The sequence below is a fragment of the Astatotilapia calliptera genome, chromosome 6, assembly GCF_964374335.1.
Source record: "Astatotilapia calliptera chromosome 6, fAstCal68.1, whole genome shotgun sequence".
NCBI lineage: Eukaryota > Metazoa > Chordata > Actinopteri > Cichliformes > Cichlidae > Astatotilapia > Astatotilapia calliptera.
Genome location: NC_137427.1, coordinates 14,302,604 through 14,323,641, shown reverse-complemented (window position 1 = coordinate 14,323,641; position 21,038 = coordinate 14,302,604). Strand labels below are relative to the sequence as shown.

The 21,038-nt window shown below is 40.7% G+C and overlaps 2 protein-coding genes and 1 non-coding gene across 10 annotated transcripts in view; 1 reads left to right on the top strand and 2 right to left on the bottom strand.

Moving 5' to 3' along the window:
- The window catches only part of LOC113023948 (nucleosome-remodeling factor subunit BPTF), a 54,517-nt gene extending 52,992 nt beyond the window's left edge, over nucleotides 1-1,525 (bottom strand). For all 8 annotated transcript variants that reach the window (XM_026170443.2, XM_026170445.2, XM_026170446.2 and 5 more), the window contains exon 1: nucleotides 693-1,525. In XM_026170443.2, coding sequence (XP_026026228.2) covers nucleotides 693-1,266 — 574 coding nt within the window. In that variant the 5' untranslated portion in view covers nucleotides 1,267-1,525. The remainder of the gene's footprint in view (nucleotides 1-692) is intronic.
- A 1,003-nt stretch (nucleotides 1,526-2,528) lies between these two features.
- trnas-aga (transfer RNA serine (anticodon AGA)) lies at nucleotides 2,529-2,610 on the top strand. Its single transcript has one exon. It is a non-coding gene; the product is annotated as a tRNA-Ser (tRNA).
- Nucleotides 2,611-2,997: 387 nt separating this feature from the next.
- Nucleotides 2,998-14,764, bottom strand: nol11 (nucleolar protein 11). The gene is made up of 18 exons (XM_026170442.2): nucleotides 14,549-14,764; nucleotides 13,764-13,877; nucleotides 13,109-13,165; nucleotides 12,361-12,509; nucleotides 12,196-12,253; nucleotides 11,936-12,077; nucleotides 11,208-11,414; nucleotides 10,496-10,572; nucleotides 9,911-10,034; nucleotides 9,702-9,793; nucleotides 9,271-9,336; nucleotides 8,975-9,159; nucleotides 8,604-8,729; nucleotides 6,386-6,610; nucleotides 6,117-6,195; nucleotides 5,920-6,012; nucleotides 3,641-3,748; nucleotides 2,998-3,508 (listed from the first exon to the last, which is right to left on the bottom strand). Exons 1-18 carry the CDS (start codon nucleotides 14,693-14,695, stop codon nucleotides 3,395-3,397), a joined length of 2,163 nt encoding a protein of 720 aa, XP_026026227.2. The 5' UTR covers nucleotides 14,696-14,764; the 3' UTR covers nucleotides 2,998-3,394.
- Between the last annotated feature and the right edge of the window lie 6,274 nt (nucleotides 14,765-21,038).

Sequence of the window (21,038 nt, the reverse complement as noted above, 5' to 3'; positions counted from 1 at the left end):
TGCTGTTTGCAACAAGTGAAAGAAAGAGCGGTTCTCTTCAAAACAAACGCCTGTCAAACTCATTTGGCAGCAATATGAACGAAAATATGTCTTGTGCAAATGCCCTGTAAAAAGCCTGAGTAAGGTCTACCGACTGTGCATAAAAATCTTTAAACTGCTCTTTTACTACGAACACTTACTGCACTTCACGTGGAAAAAGCACAACAATGCCCGATAAATCCGCTACAAACTGGAGACAATATTTACAAAACACGTGTTTGGCTACAGCGTCTCTCTTTGTACAAAGTTTCATTAATACGCACACATTTTTGGGGAAAAGGTGAATGAATGAATATAAAGTAACAAACGCTTTTCGTGCATCCTATTTCTCGGTGCGTATGAAAAGAAATCCAAGGCAGCGCGCGTGGTAATACCGTGCACGAGAGCACGAACAAAAAAATTTATTAATTACAAATTAATAACAGAAATGAGCTGATCCTTCAAAAGTCAAAAGCACGAGAGCCGGTTAAAGCGTGGAGCAGATTTGCAAACCAGCGATCAGGAGCACGGGGTAAACAAAGGCCCGTTTCTGAGTGCAAGCTCCATTTTGAACAATGCGGCTTGGTTTCTGTACTGAGCTAAAAATATAATGCACACTTTAAGTACTGCAAAACCCGGTTTCCTAAAGTGCGTGCACCTGCAAACGAACTTACCTGGGGTGCTCCCGAGTGTGCTGTGGCTTCTAAAACTACTCTCGGTACAGTAGCTGGCATCATCATCATCTGGTAGTTCCTCCACATAGTCAGAGTCGTTTCCCAAGGCCTCCTCTTCTTCAAGATCCGACGAAGGGTTGTCGTTCAGGAGTTCATCTTCGTCTGATCTGTAGCTTAAATTATCATCCTCCTCGTCGCTGTTGTCGTCGTAGACCACCTTGGTTTGAGGCCGCCTCACTCCGCCTCTACTGCCGCGGCCGCCTCTAGACCCCCTGCCTCTACCTCTGCCTCCTCTGCCCCGCGATGCAGCGGTAGCGGCGGTGGTGGAGGCTCCAACTTTCCTGCGGCCCCGGGACGAATGAAAGTTCTCTCGACCGGAGATTTCTGTATCTACCTCCACAGAGCCAGTGCCACAAACACCCCCACTTGCACCCCGTCCCCGACCCCTTCCTCTGCCCCTTCCCCGTCCACGCATCCCTCTACTCCTGCCGCCTCGAGAGCCACGGACTGGCCCGGGTGAACCTTCCCGCATCACTGCTGCTTGTTTGGGCGGCCTTCCTCTTCTCCCTCTCATTGTGGGAGAGAGTATCTTCTGTTCCGCTTCAATCTCGCTGCTTGAACGAGCGACGCACACCGGAGAAAAACGGGGAAGAAAAGGCCAACAGATCTGGCGACGGTTCCAGATAGGTCCCCACCAACCCCCAGTCTCTATTTGTGAGCGGAAAGCTCAAACTGAATGGCCGGTGTCCCGCTCTGGGTCGCCTGCAGACGCCATTTTTCTTCACCACTCTCCCTCCGTTGAAAACACAGCAGGCCCCAAAACTGCGTCAAGCTAAAACTCAGGTTAACAGTGGCTCAAAGCAGACGTAGAGCGCTAGCTCCTTCAAAATAAAAGCAACTAAAAGCAAAAAATTAAAACACTGACTATATACCCAGTTGAACAGAGCAGAGCAGCCGTTTAAAATGCAGAATATTATTTTTAATGCCACAGTGGGACGCCATACATTTAAAAAAAGAGATTTAAGCGATTTCGCCTTAAGGACGTCGCTGTAGCATACACGGAAGTGATAGCGTCATTCTCGAACTTGATCTTAGCAGGCCTGAGTCTATTCGAGATCACGTGACTCACTATTCCACAATAGACGAAATTGCCGTGCTAGTTCATAAAATTGGTTATCCATGCAAAAGCTGTCCGTCAATAGTACTTTATTAGTGTTTGGTGCTTCTGTTGTGTGGTTTTAATCTCAGGTGGGTTGAGTGCACTCAGTAAAACATAATAATTCATTTTCGGCCCTGTCGCCATCGTCGTCACTTCAAAGCGAGGCGAGAAGATAATGCGTCCGACATTAAGCTCTTGTACATGGACACAAATATGCGCTCATTAAAGTTAATACCACACACCAATCACTTTGAAAATACCACGAATGTGTGAGAGCAGCTGCAATTTATTTAAGATACGAATGTATATTATATAACTTTAAAATCGTTACGCATTGTTTGCCAGTGTAGTCAGTTAACTTAAAAAGTAGTAGTGCTTATTAGCCTTTAAAGTATGTACAGTATGTACAGCGTAATAGTTGTAACTTGTTACCCTCTGGGTTGACTTTACAACTTGTATAGGTTAACTTGATTTTTTAATCTTTTCTGTCCGTTTTTTCTGTCACTTTGGATTGCTAATTCACCAGCAGACGGAACATAACCTTACCGCAGAACGGCTAAACATACAGAAAAGTGTCTTTTTTACCTCATATTATCCTGTAATACAAAACTCAACTAGGCAATAGCTATGTGGTTGTGTAGTGTGATATTGGTTCTAATAGACATGTGTGAGTAACGGTTGTCGTGGCCGAGTGGTTAAGGCGATGGACTAGAAATCCATTGGGGTCTCCCCGCGCAGGTTCGAATCCTGCCGACAACGAATCGTTCTTTTCTTTCACCACGAAGATAAGTTTGCGTTGATTATTGGCGGGAAATAATGGAAACACCAATCGATTGCCCTCATCTAGATTTATTCATCTTTACTTTTTAGCACCACATTCATTGATGGAAGAAAACTACAATTCAACTGGAGTTTCACTCAAAATCTTGCTAAATGCTCACCCTCAGTAACAGCCATAACAGTTTTCTTTTCACCTACTTCCACATACAGTACATTATATATATTTATATATTTTAGTACACTTAATGAAAGTGATATTTTAATCTTAGTCAAAATGAACACTACAAACTTTTAAACCTAAAACTTTAATTAAGCTGATATCTGACAGCAGCTTTTAATAAAAATAAAGACAAATGAATTCACATGTGTTCATCATCTTTTTTAATATTAAACATAAAAGGTTTTCACAACAGTTTTCAGCTGTGTAATGACACATACAAAAATAAGTCATCAACTCTCACAGTTCTAAAGGCAAAGCCCCAATATTAACATTACAATCTCACACCATACTGTTGCATGAGGTGGCTTCTGCATTAAACTTTTACAAAACCAGAAATTAAGCAAATTGTCAAATATTTTGACGACTTAAACAAGTTAAAACATGGTTAAAAGAGAGCCGCAACTTTTTCAAGGCCTACACATCTGGATAGCAAACGTCTGTGGCAAAAAAAAAGCACTCAAGAATAATAACCGTGAAATCATTTTATCTAAAAGGTTGGAAGAAGATGGTGTTATGAATGATTAAAATTATTTTGTACACATTCTAAAACAGCTCAATGATTTCAATGGAGTACTGTCCGATGCTCTCCTTCGCCTTCATTTTACGGAGTTCTTGAAGGCTTCCCTCAATTTTTCCAAGCTCAGAAACCAGTCTCACCTGAGGATACAAGAAAGCATTTTTTAAAATAAGCTTGCAGTAATAAGCACAATGCTGACACACAAAATAGGTATTATTAAAATTAACATGCAGCTGATTACTGAGCAGATAAAAGGAATAACTGTTTGTTACCTGAGATTTAACAAATCTGTGGAGGTTCAGCAGCAAGCCTTTAGCTTCTGGAGTCATTACTAGCACCGTAAAATGAGCATCCAACAGCAAACACACCCAATCCATGATCTACAATCAAACAAAGCAACGCACAGTGAGCATTTCTTTTTCTTCTTTTCTTGTTTTGCTCCAACAGGAAAACCAGATTTTTTGCATTCAATAATTTGTGTACAACAATTTTGTGCCAAACTCCAGTAAAGTATTTTTATTATTCAGGCATAAATAATTACAAGCGCAATAAAAATCGTGCGTCTCCAGTGACTGCATTTCTTTTAATCTCTCTTGTAAATGTTTACACTGCGTGTATGTGCCGTGGGAGAACTAACCCACACCCAGGTGAAAATAGGTCCACAGCATCCATACAGGAAAATCTGTCAGCATGGTTGATAAAATGTTTTTTCTGTCACTTAATATTTCTTGGCGTACAGATAATAGCTGCACTGACACAGCTGCAAGGAACCCTGGCATTATTGTTTTTTATGTGTTGAGTTCTAATAAAATGCAGTCTGAGCTTCATCTAAGTCGTATTTATAAGCAACCTCAATCTGACTAAACCAATAACAGTCAATTTTTTCACATCTTTATTCAACAAATGAAATAATCATCCACACTACAGGTTGGAAAACCTAACTGAACCTCTGTGCTAAAGATTTCTTTAAAAACTATGTAAAGGGTGGTTGGTGGGAACAATACCTTTATCACAACAACTTTTACAGGGCCTTGGGAAGAAGCTTTAGAGAAACATTAGGAGTGAGGCATAAATAATTTCCAAAGATGTGAGTCTAAGTACTAACAGCTGCTCTCAGTGACACATTTATAGGAAAATTATTACATTTATTATGATTTTTAATCATTTCCCTTTGAGGTCTGGACTACAGGCTGGTAAAAACAAAGGTTATTCACAGGCATTTAGAGGCTCCTGGGTTTCTTAAGTAGAGGAGAAAATGCCAAAGACCCTGAACAACTCTACACCATCACCTGTTTCACCCATCAACAGAGGGAATACACAGATTTCATGCAATCCAGTTCATCTTTTTAAACTCAAAGTATCACTATTTAAATTATTCAGACAAGCTGATTTGTCAAAGCTGTTGCACCAATATTTAAGGTGCGCTGACGGATTCACTCATGCAAGAAAATATCTGACCTCTTTCATTTTTTTAAAATTTTTTTATAGTCCACAGATGGAGACAAGTAGATGGAGATAAGACTGGAGAGACAGCTGTCTTTATAAACCCTAAATATAATTGTGGGATTATAGTTGACCGACATATTGAAATCTGCCACCATTAGAATTGCTATTTCTCAACGGCAACACCAAGGCTCAATTCACTTCTATACTTCAACAACTACGGTGCAGTCCATTTATAGAACATGAGTTTGTGGTAGAAATTTTCAACTGCAATGCCCCCTCAAGTCGGAGCAGCCCCACCAACCCCAAATCAAGACGGCAGTGGTGCAAGCAAAAGAAATTGTTAAAAACTGTGTGCTAACCAACTAAACAAATTGTATTTTTTCTTGCGTTTACAACTAGGCTGTTTGAATGCTCTCGTGTCATGAGTGGCATCACTCCTAGCTTCGACATCCGAGGCAAATGAGCCAGGAGAAATATTCTCCAAATGCTGCGGGTTAGATTGTGATAATGTTTGAGGCTGATCTCATTGCAGGTTTGCTCACATTTCCCACTTAAATCAATAACACAAAAATTTCCCCCCCAACTGACTCACAAAAGAGTACTTATTTTTCCATTCTGCCCATTACTGCTTAGATTTAATTTAATCAACCAATCGTGCTTCTTTTAAAGAATGGATCATACCAAGCAATGGGTCAACACCTCGTCATTAAGATACAACTTTTAGCCCCTTAAGCCAAGACAAAGATGTCTAATCACACAATTAAATGAAGAAATAAAGTTTGGAAAGTTTCACAAATGCCAGCTAGACATTTGTGGGATGGCCTGAAAGGTGCTTTTCATTTAAATCGGCCCTAAAAGTACTGATGAACTGAAATGATTTTGTGGGCAGGAACGATCCAAATTCCCTCCTCGTGCTTGTGCTGTAAAGTGCTCCATGAAACACCTCCTTCCAATGGAGGTTCCACAAATTGCTAAATTCAACAGTTTGGTAAGCAATTTTTAGAGTGCACTGAGTGCTTACATCAAGTGTTCAATAAACTGTAACTTGGAAGACTGCATGTAAAGCAAAGCCATCCTAATTGCTTATTTGGACACAGATACAAACCTGACTCAGACTTGGTGATCTAAATCCCTCCATCTGTGGGAAAGCATCCTGGGAATATTTTAGGTATAGAAATTGCAGGTACTGGAGGAAAAGCTGGTTGGAAGAAAAAGAAAATGGCAAATATCAGAGTTGTTTGGGATTAAAGCACTGTCTAGTTTTTTTTAGAGAAGTGGAATAATTTGATAGCAGTTACTTACCATGACATGTTGAGAGGAAAGATCTTTTAGGTGTGGGAGGAGAAAGGTGTCACTGTACGGTGTCTGCAAGATCTCATTTCTATGCAGCTCCAGTTAAGACCCAATACTTTTAGATTTTCATGCATTTTTACATTTAAATTATTACACAACCACTTTGCAAAACTGCAGCTTAACTAACAACAAAGACTGTCGGATATTTAAGCTGAATGCAAGAAGCTGTGAGGACAACAGAACAGAATGGTGACGATGTCTGAGTGCTGGGAGGATACATTAGAACAGCCTTGTGTAATCCCACTGGACAACTGAGTTGTGAAGGAGCTGAGGCCTTCTTCTTCACGTCTTCAGCTCTGGTCTGACGGTCATTGACGACTGACGAAGTGGGGCTAAAACCATTCTGCAAGCCAGCCTCTGCACGATCTCTCGTGATTAGGTTTTCCATAAACTCGACGCTGTCAGGCTCCAGGCTCACCTTCTCTGCATCAACATCTGGTATACTGCATGAAACAGAACAAAAACAACTTGCATTAATAGAACATAATGCTATGTCAGGCCACGAATCAGATTATTAAAGGGAACCTATAATCCCAATTCCCATCTCTAAGTTTAGATTCTCGTACTCCACTAGGGTAGCTATGCATGATTCACAGTTCATAATAATCATTTATCTTATGCTTACCCGCAGCGTTCTGAAATGAGACATTTTAACTCCTTGCCCTTTGAGGCTACTTTCTTCAGACTCATTGCATCTCACAAGCAGGCTTGAATGTCAGGTGGGTGGAGTTTCTCTGCTTTTAGTGAGAGGTGTGTGGCTGAGATGGCCATGTTAAAGTCACCTGCATTTGAGATACACTCACCAGCCACTTCCATACATCTAAACAGCCAATCACTTGGCAGCTGCTCACTGTATTTAGGCAAACATACATGGTCAAGAAGACTTGCTAAAGTTCAAATGAAGCAGGTCATCAGGTCAGAATGAGGAAATCATAGCTTTGCTGTTATACACAATGCCGTTTGGATTTTTTTAATGCATTTATTACTTCACTATAAGATGGATTCTAGGGCTGGGCCATATCATAACATTCAGGGTAATACCAGTATAATGTTGGGCAACGATAAGAAAATGAAATATCGCGATAGAATATGGGTAAAACGCGCATGCGCAGTGCCTTTGTTTTCATACGCACATGGCGGAAAAAGCATGGCGGTGATGGAGAATGAGAAGGGCGAACGCAGATCGTTAAATGAAACAGATGAACCAGAACTGGTTTGTAAAAAATGCTGCAACTTCAGTGGTGTGGAACTGGTTTAGCTTTCGTCCATCAGACACACAACAAAGCACTATTTTTGGTAGCGCATGCTAGCGAGCAGGTCGTTATTACCGTGTTTTTTGGAAAATACGGCACACTTCAAATCAATCCTTTGATTTTTCTGAAAATCGACAGTGCCCCTTATAATCCCGTGGGGCTTATGTATCAATTCTGGTTGTGTTTACTGACCTCGAAACGATTTTATGTCGTACACGGCGCTTGAAAATCTGTCAGATGTTTTAGTACGACTTTGCTAAGCTACGAACCCGCACCGCTTGATGGATTGTTGGAGCATTACGGCTACCGTAGACAGGAGCCTCGCGGAGTGATACGTACTGTGCTTCGACATAATATTACAGTGTTGTGTGTGCGTAACCTCTTTTAAGTTTTGTGGATATTATACATGGTTATGCTGAGGATATGTCGGCCAATTTCCAATGGAAATGCCTTTTGGTTAAACTGTCAGCAAGGAATTTGCATTTGCACTGTTGAATTTTTATATAACTTCATAAAAAACAGCTGCTTCTTTAAGTGAAAATACATTGATGGGTTTTTTGCACTAATAAAGTTGTGGAGTTGTAAAGTGTTTTGTCTAGTGTCAATTATATCGTCAGTTATATCGTTGTCGCAAAATTTTCAAATGTATATCGTGATAAATATCTTTGGTCATATCGCCCTGTGCTAATGGATTCTATGGCAAAAAGCTCAAACCATCTCAAATTGGTTTCTTTAACATGATAGTGAGTTTACTGTACTCCAATGGGCTCCACAGTAACCACAGCTCAACCCAACAGAACACCTTTGGCATGTAGAGAGACAGGATGGATGTACAGCCAACAAATCTGCAGCAACTATGTGATCCTCTTATGCCAATACGGACCAAACTCTCAAAGGGACATTTCCAGGACCTTTTTGAATCTGCGCCACAAAGAATTACGTAAGGCAGTTCTGAAGGCAAAAGGGGATTCCTGGTACTACTTTGGTATACTTAACAGTGTCTCCAGTGAGTGTATATGTGGCAGAGATAAGGACAAAGTCCACTTTAAAATACTACTGCAACTGTATGCATACCAAAAGTAAGAATACCGTTAGCATGCAAAGGACACTGGCAGATCACTTACTGTCCATAAACTGGAATTTGTACATAAGTTGTTGCACAGTTAAAAACAGCCTGTCTTACCTGATGAATGCCTTCAGGCAGGCACAGGTAACAGCTTCAGGAATGTCAGGGAAGAACTGCAAGCAGAGCTGACACAGGAAGTAATCCTTCTTCTCAAGGGCCAGAAGCACAAGGTCAGGACACACACTGTTGAATGCAATGACGGCACATAGTTATATTCAATTGCTCACTCGTTGAATATTTCCATCTGTATGCAAGAAAACAGTTTGGGGTTTCCTTCATGTTTCCCACATTAGAGTACAAACCTATTTTATGGTACCTTATTAAAAATGTAAACTACATTAAAAGAATATAAAATAAATTCTACACACTAAAAGAGTTTTGAGAGTCAATATTTTTTCCATCTACCTTATCTCACTTGCCATACATACCTGTGGCAAAGGCACCGAGTGTGAACCAGCTGTGCCAGCGTGCTAGAAGAGTAGAAGGCTGGATCGGCAAGACTCCGGGACACGAGGGTTAATGCAAGCTGTCCCACTGAGGGCTGCAGGTCCTGGAACTCTGCCCTGGTCAGGAACCCCTCCACCTCTTTCTGGATCTCTTCCACTGGTGCTGTCTAAGAGGGAAAATAAATATATTTTTTAAATTCAGAATTGTTTGGTATAATTCTGTTGCGCTGAAGCATACAGAACGAAAGCTGTGTCATAAAAATAAGTCACGTTTTTACCTTGATGAGCTCTAATACTTGGTCAGTTGTTAAATTAGTTGTTGACTGGGACTTACGGGTCGTTCTCTGTATGGAAAAACAGAAGAATCAAATTAAGGATCTACCACACAACACTGGTGTCTCACAGATAAGTTTAATAAATAAATATTACTATATTTTTTCAGTAGTTCGTAATATTTCTTCTTACTATTTAGAGTACCTTATTTCAGTAATTCCAAATGTTATGCAACATTATTTTTTCTTTTAATGTCATTAGAGATTTAAACAGAACGACAAAGAAACATGTTTCCCATTATCATATTATATAACTCTTTTATATAAAGGTTTTACAAACAGGAACAATGTTAAGGCTTCTTCCATAAGCCGTTCGTCTCTGCAAGAGTGTGGACAATGACAAACTCACAGTTCGCAAAAACACTTATCCAACTTACCGTCCTCCTCGTTTCTGCAGATTTTGAGGGCTGAGCTTTTTCACCGTGAAGAATGTTATTCCAAGACGGCACAGAATTCGGAGTCTTCGACTCTGTGGTTAAAAAACAAACAAAAGAGTATTGAGTGAACACAATTTCTCATGTAAAAATGGGAATCAGAGATATAATTTTGAGTCGAGCGAGAGTATAACATGTTTGATTCAGCTCACCTTCAGTCTTTGTATGTTTTAATTTTCCCAGGGCAGAGGCAAGAGAAGATTTGGGGCACTCGAAGGGTATAATGGAGAGGGTTTTCCCATGTGGAATAAATACCTTGTTGGAATAACTCCAAAGCTGTATGAGAGACAATAAAATCAACATAAAGATGATGCAGACATAGTTCAAAACTGTTGCTACATATTTGTGTCTAATACACTGGTTTTAAGATTGTAAACTGCTATAAAGTTGTGAGAAGGGACAGTGAGCCCCGTCACAGTGGAGTGCAGACACAGTGCTCTACCAAAGTCATACAGTCCTCCATCAGCACCCAGCAGCTGGAAGGACAGGGAACCTTGGCCCACACTTAATAACAATGAAGCCTGAGCACGTGTGATTGCTGTCGTGTGAGTATGAAGTAATCAGTCACTTTTAAAGATTAGGCTTTACTATTGTGAATGATGACTTAGCACTAATGTAAGTCACAATTTCTGAGTAGCATTATTGCTTTAAAATTTATTGCTTCATCCTAGTCAAAAACCAGGACAGTTAAATAAATAAAAAAACTTTATATTCTGTTTGGGTCAATGCATTCCTACCTGTCCGTAGATCTTTCCAGCAATCTCTTTTCCAGCCTGAAGCGTCTGAAAGTTGGTGTTCCAGATGCAAAGAAAGTCTAAAATAACACAGGCAGAGAGACATTCAGGAACTACAGACACCCAGATCAGATACTTCATTTTTGATCTGACAGATATCTTTTAGGCCAGAAAGCTAGCATGTTAACCAAGCATTCATTTCAGTTCTAATAACTTCAACCTGCGAAACCACTTCAGCTTCAGAACTTTTCTTTAGCCACTGAATAAAATCCAGACACTAGAAACCACATTTAGGCCAGCTAACCCATTATTTACTATATTTAATTACTTAAAAACAAAGGGCAAAACAACATAGCATCAAGTGATAGCTGTTTACACCGCTATTACTATTATTTGTGATCTTGGCAAAAAGAGAAGAAATAACTAGCTAAGACTAAACAAGCAGAGTTGAGTTTTACGTTTTTTTAACTGATTAACTAAGACATAAAAGACAAGCAGGTAGGAAAATAACAGCTCTACATTTCATCAGTATGATAATGTGAAACTGTGCTACTAAAAAATAAAGCCGCTGTTTCCATGCCAACTCCCTACAAGGGCTTACTGAAAGCCTTGATATATAAAAGACTAATTTCAAGAGGATTTGCCATGCACAGTATGGTACTTGTAGAGGAGTTAAAGATCTTTATTTTAGATATTGTAATTTAACAGCATTTACCTTTACCACCTCCAGCAGAGGGATGTGGAACCCCAACAACAGCTACATGGGCTTCATCCAGAGCCATGGCCGACGCTGCCTCCAGCTGGCCATCACCAACAGGAAGACCCAGCAGCAGGCTACGGGGCAGGGGTAAGGCCTGGACCCCCTCTTCAGTCCCGAGGCCCCGCACGGAGAGCACACTCTGGTACACGTGACCATTAGGGTCTAAATGTGAGAGAAATGTTTAAACATTAGCAATACTACATACTGCATACCTCACCAACTGTGTGTTTGTGTAATTTAGCTTCATACATGTAGAGTGCACCACTTATTTACATCAGATTATCAAACTGTGAGCAATTGGAGAAGGGTGCATTCACAACTAACTGAAGTGAGAGAGCAAAGGGGATCTTATTCACAGTAGTGGACCTTCACTACACGTCTTATTTTAAACTGCTAATCCTTCAAAAGTGTCCCAAATCAGCTCAGCAGTACTGTTCAGAGGAGGGGGACTAGGGGCCTTTTGAGTACAAGTTTAAACTTAGTTACTTAAGGGATGTCATTTTTTTTTAAAGTCACATTTTTATAATTGTTGATGACCCTGATGAAGGAACACAGCTGTACGTTTTTACACTCCCACCCCCTGTAACTGGCTTACAGTGCCAGTAATTATCTTTTCCAAATTCCATAGCATATGGCCTCAAGCACCAACATTCAAAATGTTCTGACAGGAAAGTGTGGCTTACAGAGATAAAGGAGGCAGATGTGCTTATCCCTGTAAGTGGCAGAGAAGCTCAGCGGGGAGAGACCAGGTTCTTCTCTCTCAAGCCGGTACCTCTGTACAGAGTTAGGGTTCAGTCTCTGCAAGTAGAGAAAATGCTCTCCTTTCTGCGGGGAGACAGTGACAGTCATGTTGGGCAAAAGCAAGGACATTAGCTGTGTTGCAAAAGCAATGAGCACTTAAAACTAAATCCACTTGAAACTTTTAGCCCATCAAGTATTTTACCTGTTCAGTTGTGATGATGATAAACTGCTGGGTCTCTGCCACTATGATGGTGCTCCACCTGCAGAGAAAAAAAAAAAAAAGGGGGGGGGGGTTAAAAGTTAACATGTTGCACTCAAGTACAGCTCTAGAATAAGGTCAACATAAAGTTTGCCAAATGACATCGACCTGATGGCTTCTTCTTGAGCTAGCACCTCCTCTATGGGCTGCTGCGGAGCAGCAAGGAGAGAGTCCAGCAGTCTCACAGCTCCTCTCTGAAACAAGACCACAGGCTCCCCTCCATGTGTACAGTGAACCTTCCAGACATCTGAAGAAACCTGGAGAAAAAGCACACGGAAAAGGCAGAAGTGTTCACGTCTGTCAATAACACACTAGTTAATTCATTATTTTCAGGTTAATTGCTCTAAATACCACTGAGAATTTTAGGAGCAATGTGCAATTTAACATCATCAGCAGGTCTACAGTGGTTCTTATGTGTTTTGTTGCTCTCTCCAAGTCTTAAGTACATCAGACAGGCTCATACTGTCAATCTTTTTAAATCTTATCTTAAAACGCATTTTTATTTACTGGCTTTTAATACAGCATGAGAGTTGTTTGTTAATTCATATTTGGTGTTTGCTTTTAATACTCTAAGTTGTTTTATTATGCACGTTGTATTCTTGTACAGCACTTTGGTCAACGCTCCTGTTGTAATTAAATGTGCTATATAAATAATTAAACTATTAAAACCAGTCTTGCTGTGGAGACGGTGAGCAGTGGACTCTACAACAATCTGTACTAAAATATTTACACCAGTGGAGGGGAGATACCCTTAGAGCTGGGATTGTGTGTTTTGTTGTAGTCTTCATTTCTGTTCTTGGTGGTAGAAGCGGGGTGGCTGTCTACTGTCTACATCAATGTATATGTTCGGACTTACTGTTGCTTTGAAGGCTTTGTCCAATAGTATGTCATCTTCCTTCCAAATTCTTATCACCTTAAAGAAACAACATCAAAAACATTACAACATGAAAATTTATTCTGAAAACGCAGATCACTGAAGACATCTTTGAACTGATCTCATATACGAAATACAGATACTGCCTATTGAAAGAGGGATGCACATATATGTTGGCCGATAGACTTTTTTTTGACTGATACTGGCCCTTCACAAAATAAAATAGTGTTTACCTATTGTGCCTATAGTGACTGATTCTGCTCCCAAGTCGATTTTATAGTAACTAAATGGTTGTTCTTGATAATATCCACCCCTTTTCATCATAGTACACCTAACTGTCAATGGCTGCTTTAGCAGGATAACGCCCCATGTCACAAAGCTGAAATCATCTATAACTGGTTTCTTAAACATTACAGTAAGTTTACTGTACCCAGTGGGCCACACAGTCACCTGATCTCAATCTAATAAAGCACCTTTTGACTGTCATGTTTATACAGACCAAAACCTCTGAGTAATGTTTTCAGCACATTGTCGAAGAATTAAAGTAGTGCTGAAGACTAAAAAGTCTCCAACTTTGTATTAGTAAGATGTACCTAATAAAAGTGTCCAGTGAGACACTGCAGCAACCAAAGCCTACCTTGTTGTCTGTTACTGCCACATATTCGTTGGTTTGTGAGTTGAAGACTGCCGGGCACGTCAGTTTGTGTCCTTGTTTCACTGTCCAGCTCCCCAGCGGCTTCTGGTCTGACACCTTTCAGGCCATAAAACAAAGGGATAATTAATAAAGAGGTGATGTTTCACATAGCTTCTATTTAGCCATACACACGCAGTGCAGAGTTATGTAAAGACTGTTTGCTACAACCACATCTTTTACTGCTGTGAACGGATCTCAAAAGACTTGATAAAGATCTGATAGACAGTTTACCTTATTCAGGACACACACAGCAGTAACTTTAGCTATTTTAACTACACTGTAATGCGTTTAGCTTATCCAAACAACGAGGCTTGACACGCTCATTCACGTTGGAGAAAACGAGGATAAGACATGCAGCCTTATTGTCAAGCCGTTTTTATCGCATGCAAAACAACGAGTTAGCCGCTGAAGCTGCCCCCCCCCCCCCCAGAGAAGTCACATTTTAAAGGTATTTTAAAGGACTTGTGATGTCTGTAGCTAACTTTAGCAAACATTTGACTGTCATATTCGAATAGCAAGTTTACAAAACCAATGTAAAACATTTACTGCCGAGTTTCACTTAAAAGACACATAATAAGATATAAGACAGCTTTAAATGCATGTTCGGTTTCGTCTAACGCTCTGGTTCCAACGCTGCTGGCCAGAAAACCGGAGGATGCTAACACGAGTCGCACTGATCAGCTGGCCCAGGTTAGGGGAGCCTCCTGAAAGCTAATTTTAAACGTTACCTTGTACAGAGTCACTGATCTGGTTGAATCCGTGACCACGACATGATCGCGATCTCTCTCCTCTTCGATCCCTTGAATGCCTGAACTTGACAGATTTTGATCTGGAACAAGCCCACACAACGTGTATCCTTCATACAGCGCTGCCATGCTGGACGAGAAGAACTCGTTGGATCTCGCGAGAATACAGATGAACTGACGCACCGGATCCACGAGACTTCTGTCACTGCGGCGGGATCTTGTTTTGCGCCCCCCCCCCCCCCCCCCAAAAGAAAAAAAAGAAAAAAAAGAAAGAAATAAGAAAAAACGAAAAACGTAATTTTTTTTAAAGTTTTGAGACATTTGAAAACACTTTTAATATTTTTTTTTACCCAATGATTAATTTTAGATATATAGAACTTATTGGATGAGGCTTTATTTTGAACACGTTACGATAATACAAAAACTAAACAAGGAAAACGGTAATTAAAGAAGTAGAAAGAAGTCCTCATCCTACTCCTCACCAGTCATCACCTTTCTATGTCATGTCATATCACGAATTTGTGTATGTGCTTGTATATAAACACGTGCACACATATTTTGCAACGTTGATAATATTACAATACAATACAATACAACTTTATTTATATTGCACATTTAAAACCGAAGGTACACCAAAGTGATTCAGAACAAGGTTAAAAACAACAGATATAAGACCATAACAGAGTACAAATAAGCTAACAAATGAGAAACGCTGGTTAAACAAAAAATGCACATAAAATAAGAAATAAAACATCAGAGCATAATTTAGAAGATAAAATCACCGAGTATTCAGAAATATAAGGTGGGGGTATTGATACAGTGGTACATCAAGAGAAGATAAATAACGTAGGGATAAAATATAGGGAATCTGCACTAACTAACCAAAAACGCTCGGTCAAACAGGTAAGTTTTTAACTGTGATTTAAATAAATGGATGGAACCAGAGGTGCGAATAGAAGCAGGAAGATTGTTCCAGAGGCTAGGCGCTGCAGAGCAAAAGCATGGTCACCTCTGGTATTTAGCCGGGATCTAAGCTGCACTAAGAGTAATTGTCCTGATTGGGGATATATGGACTAAAGAGTTCAATGAGGTAGCACGACGCAGTATTGTTCATGATTTTAAAGGTAAGCAACAGAATTTTAAACTCAATGCCGTGTTTGACAGGGAGCCAATGCCAATGATAGTGAACATTCATAAGTATTGTGCCAAACCCCTGTACAGTGAAATCGACAGGAGAGAATCTGAATATGTTTTGCTTCTTATGTATATTCTTATGTATATATTTTATTGCTATTTTCATCCTGTTTAATCAATTATCACTCTCTGAACCAAGAACTGAAACATTCCTGACTTGCATTGCAATTGCACACACCTGCTGCTATATATATATTTTTAGTATTCTTTTAGCACTATTTATATTATTATATTACTATTTATTATCTTATTGTTAGGGCTGTTTTTGTTTTTGTTGTGCATCTGCACCTTATTGTTGTCAATGCCTACGCATTTTTTTGGGACAGTGTGAAACGTAATTTCAATTCCTTTGTATGGCAAGTACATTTGAAGAAATTGACAAATAAAAGTATTCTATTCTATTCTATTCTATTCTATTCTATTCTATTCTTATCACATCAAGAAATGTATTTTTATTAAATGTATCAATTTCCACACCATCTATGTGCACTTGTACATCATTCTTACCGAATAACAAATTTTAGTTTTATGTAGATTTAATGATAATTTGGTCCTACCAAACTACTTTTTTTCCACATGTTTGAAGTGACCAGTTCCAGTGACTCTTTTTCCCTAGAATAAAAAATATTTGTTCCATCTGCAAATAATACTAATTTTAATACATCCAAGCATGATGAAGAATATTCCCAGCTTCACAAATTGTGTCCTGTCAGTTAAAGGTTTCACTTCAGAGCACAACAGCTCTTCTAAACTGAATACTGTTACAGTTTATATTATGACTGATTTTTGTCAGATGCTTGTGTAAGCATTTATTGTAATCTCCTTGATTTAGGCAGTTATTACCAATGATGTAGAATCAGAGAATGATAAGATATACCTTATGTTAAAAAGTGAGTTATGGCCCTCTGATTTATGACAATTGAAGCAATAAAGGAAGTAATAAAATATGTATGACAGTCATGTGTGGTTTGTATATGGCTTAGCTGCAGTGGAGGGCTGGAGCAGTGATTTCAGGGTGTGTCGGGGAGGCTGACCAGAACAAGCTGTTGACCATTTCTAATCATGTCTTCCCTATATGAGTAGGACACCAGGACCTGAATTAAGAGCTTTGTGTGGTGTGCAGAGTGGAGGGATGCAGCTGGAAAGCTGAGCAGCGATAAATATCATCAGTTGGAACAGCTGCAGGACCAGTCTAAGTGCCAGACAAAGGTGTTTGAAAGTGGCCCGGAGGACCGACCTTTTGCCTATGCCTGGTGGTGGAGGAGCATTTCTTTGCGGGGCTCCCCACAGAGACCGCAGAATGAGTCCACTCTCACTGGCCAGCCAGCCTGGATGCTGGCATAACACTGGCCAAGGAAAGCAGCGGGACATCTACAACCACTAGTCCAAGCTCTGAGGAAGATGCTCCAGGGTAGTGGCCAAAGTTGGCCACTAACCCGCTTGTCTGTGCTCTATTTGTACAGGTCACAGCAGCTACAGACACCATACCTCACTCACCGTGAGCTGAACAAGCGCCGAGGCAGCCGTGTTGGAGGTGTGGGCAACCCGGGCATGTCTACCAGCAGCCTGCTGTTCAAGATGGAGCAGATGTTTCGTGTTGCTGGCCCTCCAACAACCTCCCTCGGTCTGAGAGGGATGTACGGTGTACCAGTAAGGTTCCAAAGCGGTATACGCCAGGCCTTGGTGGACTTGGGCTGTACCCAGACCATGGCGAATGGCAGACCATCCCGAGCAGTGGTGCTGCACACAATTTCTGCAAAGAGTGTGGGGCAGGCACTGTTTCAGGTCATCTCCCGAGTCAGCGTCCCGAAAGAGATACTGACTGGCCAGGGCACATTGTTCATGTTTCATACACTAATAGAACTATACAAATGACTGGGAATTAAATCTGTTTGGACCAGTGTCTACCACCCTCAGACTGATTGGCTGGTGGACAGACTCAGTAAGACTTTAAAGTCCATGATTTGTAAGTTAATTCATGACGATGAGTGCAATTGGGTTCGCTGGTTAGACCCTCTGTTGTTTGCAGTGTGGGAGGTGCCCCACACCTCCATGGGATTTTCACCCTTTGAGTAACAAGAAGCCGCAGACGATGTTGGACCTTTAAAGTCTGTATCTTCTGGACCTCAGAGCTACACACATTGGGAAGACTATCACAGGGAAATTTGCTCCAGGCCCAGGAACATCAGTAGTGCATGTACAACAGAGGGGCTAGACTCATGCAATTTTCACTGGGACATAAAATGCCTGTATTACTCACTTCTTCTAGCTCAAAGTTACTGGACAAGTGTACTGGCCAAGTGGCAAGGGCCCTTAGCGATCACACGGCAAGTGGGGGGTGTAGACTAAGAAGTTGTACGGTCACACAGATATATCACCTCAACCTCCTTAAAGTATGGAGAGAGGCTGAAACCGCTTCTCTGGGAAACAGATGAGTTGGGATCGGAGGTGCCAAATACTCTACATCAGCTGGAAGTTGACAGGAAGTGAGCAAAAATAAAGCACCATGGATAAGGAGTGCCTGCCGATCTGGTGGTTGGTCAACTCCCTCCGTTATTACCTCCTGGGACGTTCATTCACCCTCTGCTCGGACCACGCCCCACTACAGTGGTTCCACCGCATGAAGGATGCCCATATCACCTGGTGGTATCTGGCTTTGCAGCCGGAGCAGAGTGTGGGAGAAGAGTGTCAGAGTGTCATGAGTGGGTGCTCAACCAAAGTGGAGAAAGAGACTGTCAGTAGTGTGTCTCTACAATAAAAAAGAAAATAAGAACGGACAGCGTGTACACTTGTGGTCCTTTTTCACACTGTGACAGGCTTGTCTTTATTCATTCACCGTCATCATTCCAGCCACTGTAGCCTTTTGAGTCTGATAATCCAGATCATTTTCAACTTTCTTCTTGTCTGTCCTGAATTTAGATTCATTTCATGTAGCCGTTTGATTTGTTCAGGAGAGATCAAATACATTTTGTGCATTTTTATTGTTATTATGATAATACATGTATGGAAACAGATTGTTATTTACTAATTGCACATATTGCCACCATGATAGGTAACACCGTAGTAAGAAGTAGTAGCATGACTCCATCTCACTTATTAGCCATCAGTCTGTTTTCCTTGTATCGTCTTATTTTTTTTATACTGGCAATCTGTAATAAGGATATTACCTTTTAAAAGGTTGATGCAGAGCTCGCTTGCACAAAATCTGGTGAGCATTCTTCTAATATAGCTGTGCGATTTCTCTGTGAGCTAGAGGTCAGTGTTTTCTGCAAAGCAAAGTGTCTTCTCAATCTTACAGACATATTTTTAAAATCATTTTTTCCTTGATAAGAAAACACAAAGCTCTTTCTTAGGCAGTATCCCTGATCTCAGCCTCAGGTGCTCTGGACAGCTGGGTGTGAGGTCTATCAACAAATAACCGTGAGGTTAATTATTGATAGAATTATTGATATTGATTTAAAACTCTCAAATAAAAAATGTTAGTGTCCAGGAAATATTTGAGGAGCTATTATATTAATATGTTATTTATCACATGGGCTTTTGAATAACAGCATGTAAGTGTTGTTATGCTTGATTAATGACCATTGATCAAAGGCCATGAGTACCATTCACAGAGAGTTGGGGAATGGCTGCAATCTCAGCATTGTAAGATGGTGAAAGATGTACCACTAGGCCCCCTCCTCGATTCAAAGATGGTCTTTTACTTTTCACATAAATGCCCTGACTGATGAGACCGGGGAAGCAAAACTAAACATAATGCGACCAACAAACTAGAAATAAACTGAAATGCACTACAGGACGCTAAATTATAAAGTACTGACTTTATAGTTTGGCTTTAAGTGATCTCTTAAATAACCAGAAAGAATAATGAGTCTACAACCAGCTCAAAACGCTGGGTCAGAGATGCAGGACCATGACAAAAGGCTGTCCCTGTGATCTAAAATAAAAATCACAGAGGCATGAAAAATAAAAATCTTTGGCAAAGTAGGAAAATTTCCACTTTACTGTATCATAAGCACAGCAGGACACCGGCGTCTATTTTGATGAGCTCCGAATCTTCCTTGGTCAACGCAGAAGCTTGACATCTAGAGCGCCAGTGTGACGTCCTGAACTCCCCCACTGTCTGAGGGATACTAAACACCAAACCCTTTATCAGAAGGCCGTAAAAACATCTGTGTTTCTAATTTGTCGGGTAAAGCCACCCCCCGGTTTCTGGCTGGTACCACTTTGAAACTGCTTTATTTGTGCTTCAGGGAGGAGCTTCAGGTTGTGGCTCGAACCCTGAATAATGGTTATTGTCATTAGGTGAAATTCTGGCTGATGAGACCTGGGTTGGGCCACCTCTTTTTTAAATTGCTTTATTTGTGGTTCACCTCGGTGCTCAAAATGTCAGTCGAAGGTCTTGTCATTTGGCCCAGACTGGCTGCTGTGTGAAGATTCACCTGTCTATTCAGAGTCTGCTCCTGGACAGTCGACTCACATGGAGCTGTAGAATGTGTAAGTCTCACTTGGATTGTGATTTTCCTTTTTCGGATTAAATAAACACATAAAATGAGTTACAGACTTTCAACGGGTTTGCAGCCTCCAGCTGCACCCATCACCATCACCCTCTGTTGTCACAAAAGCAGCCGTTTAATGACAACAACCTGTTTACTATCATTTAACATATTTTCTCACACACAAACACACAGCCAACAGCTGTCTAAAAAGTGAAGACATCATTATGAATGAATGAATCATATTCTCAAACATAATATTCATAATGCTGTTCCATATGTTCATCATCATATTTTCATCATGTTGTTGTCAATTATACCCAGGTATGATATATAATAATTGTATGACATGTCATTAACATTATAACTGTCATAAATCTTTATTACTTCCTTTATAACTTCCCTTGTCATAAATCATAGGGCCATAGCTCACATAATGTATACATTATTACTCTCTTTTATCCTCTTTTAAGCATTAGTTAGAATTAATCTCTGGCTCTCTTCCATCTTTTTTCCTGCCTTTAACACCCAAAAGGCTACACTATTTGGCTGCATTGACACACAGGCGCAGCCACAGGAGGGCCTTCGGTCCATGGATGGCAGACTTCGCCCAGGTGGCAGCAAGACACCAGCTAAAACACTTTAGCCACAGAGCAGCGGCGGGCGGAGTTTAGAGCTCTGCCCTCGCGGGGTAAATCCCGTTGTAGAAATGTATAAAGACATCCCTGGTACAGGATGGGTGACTGCCGCTGCTTCACTGTGTTTAGCGGAGCGGAGTGGTG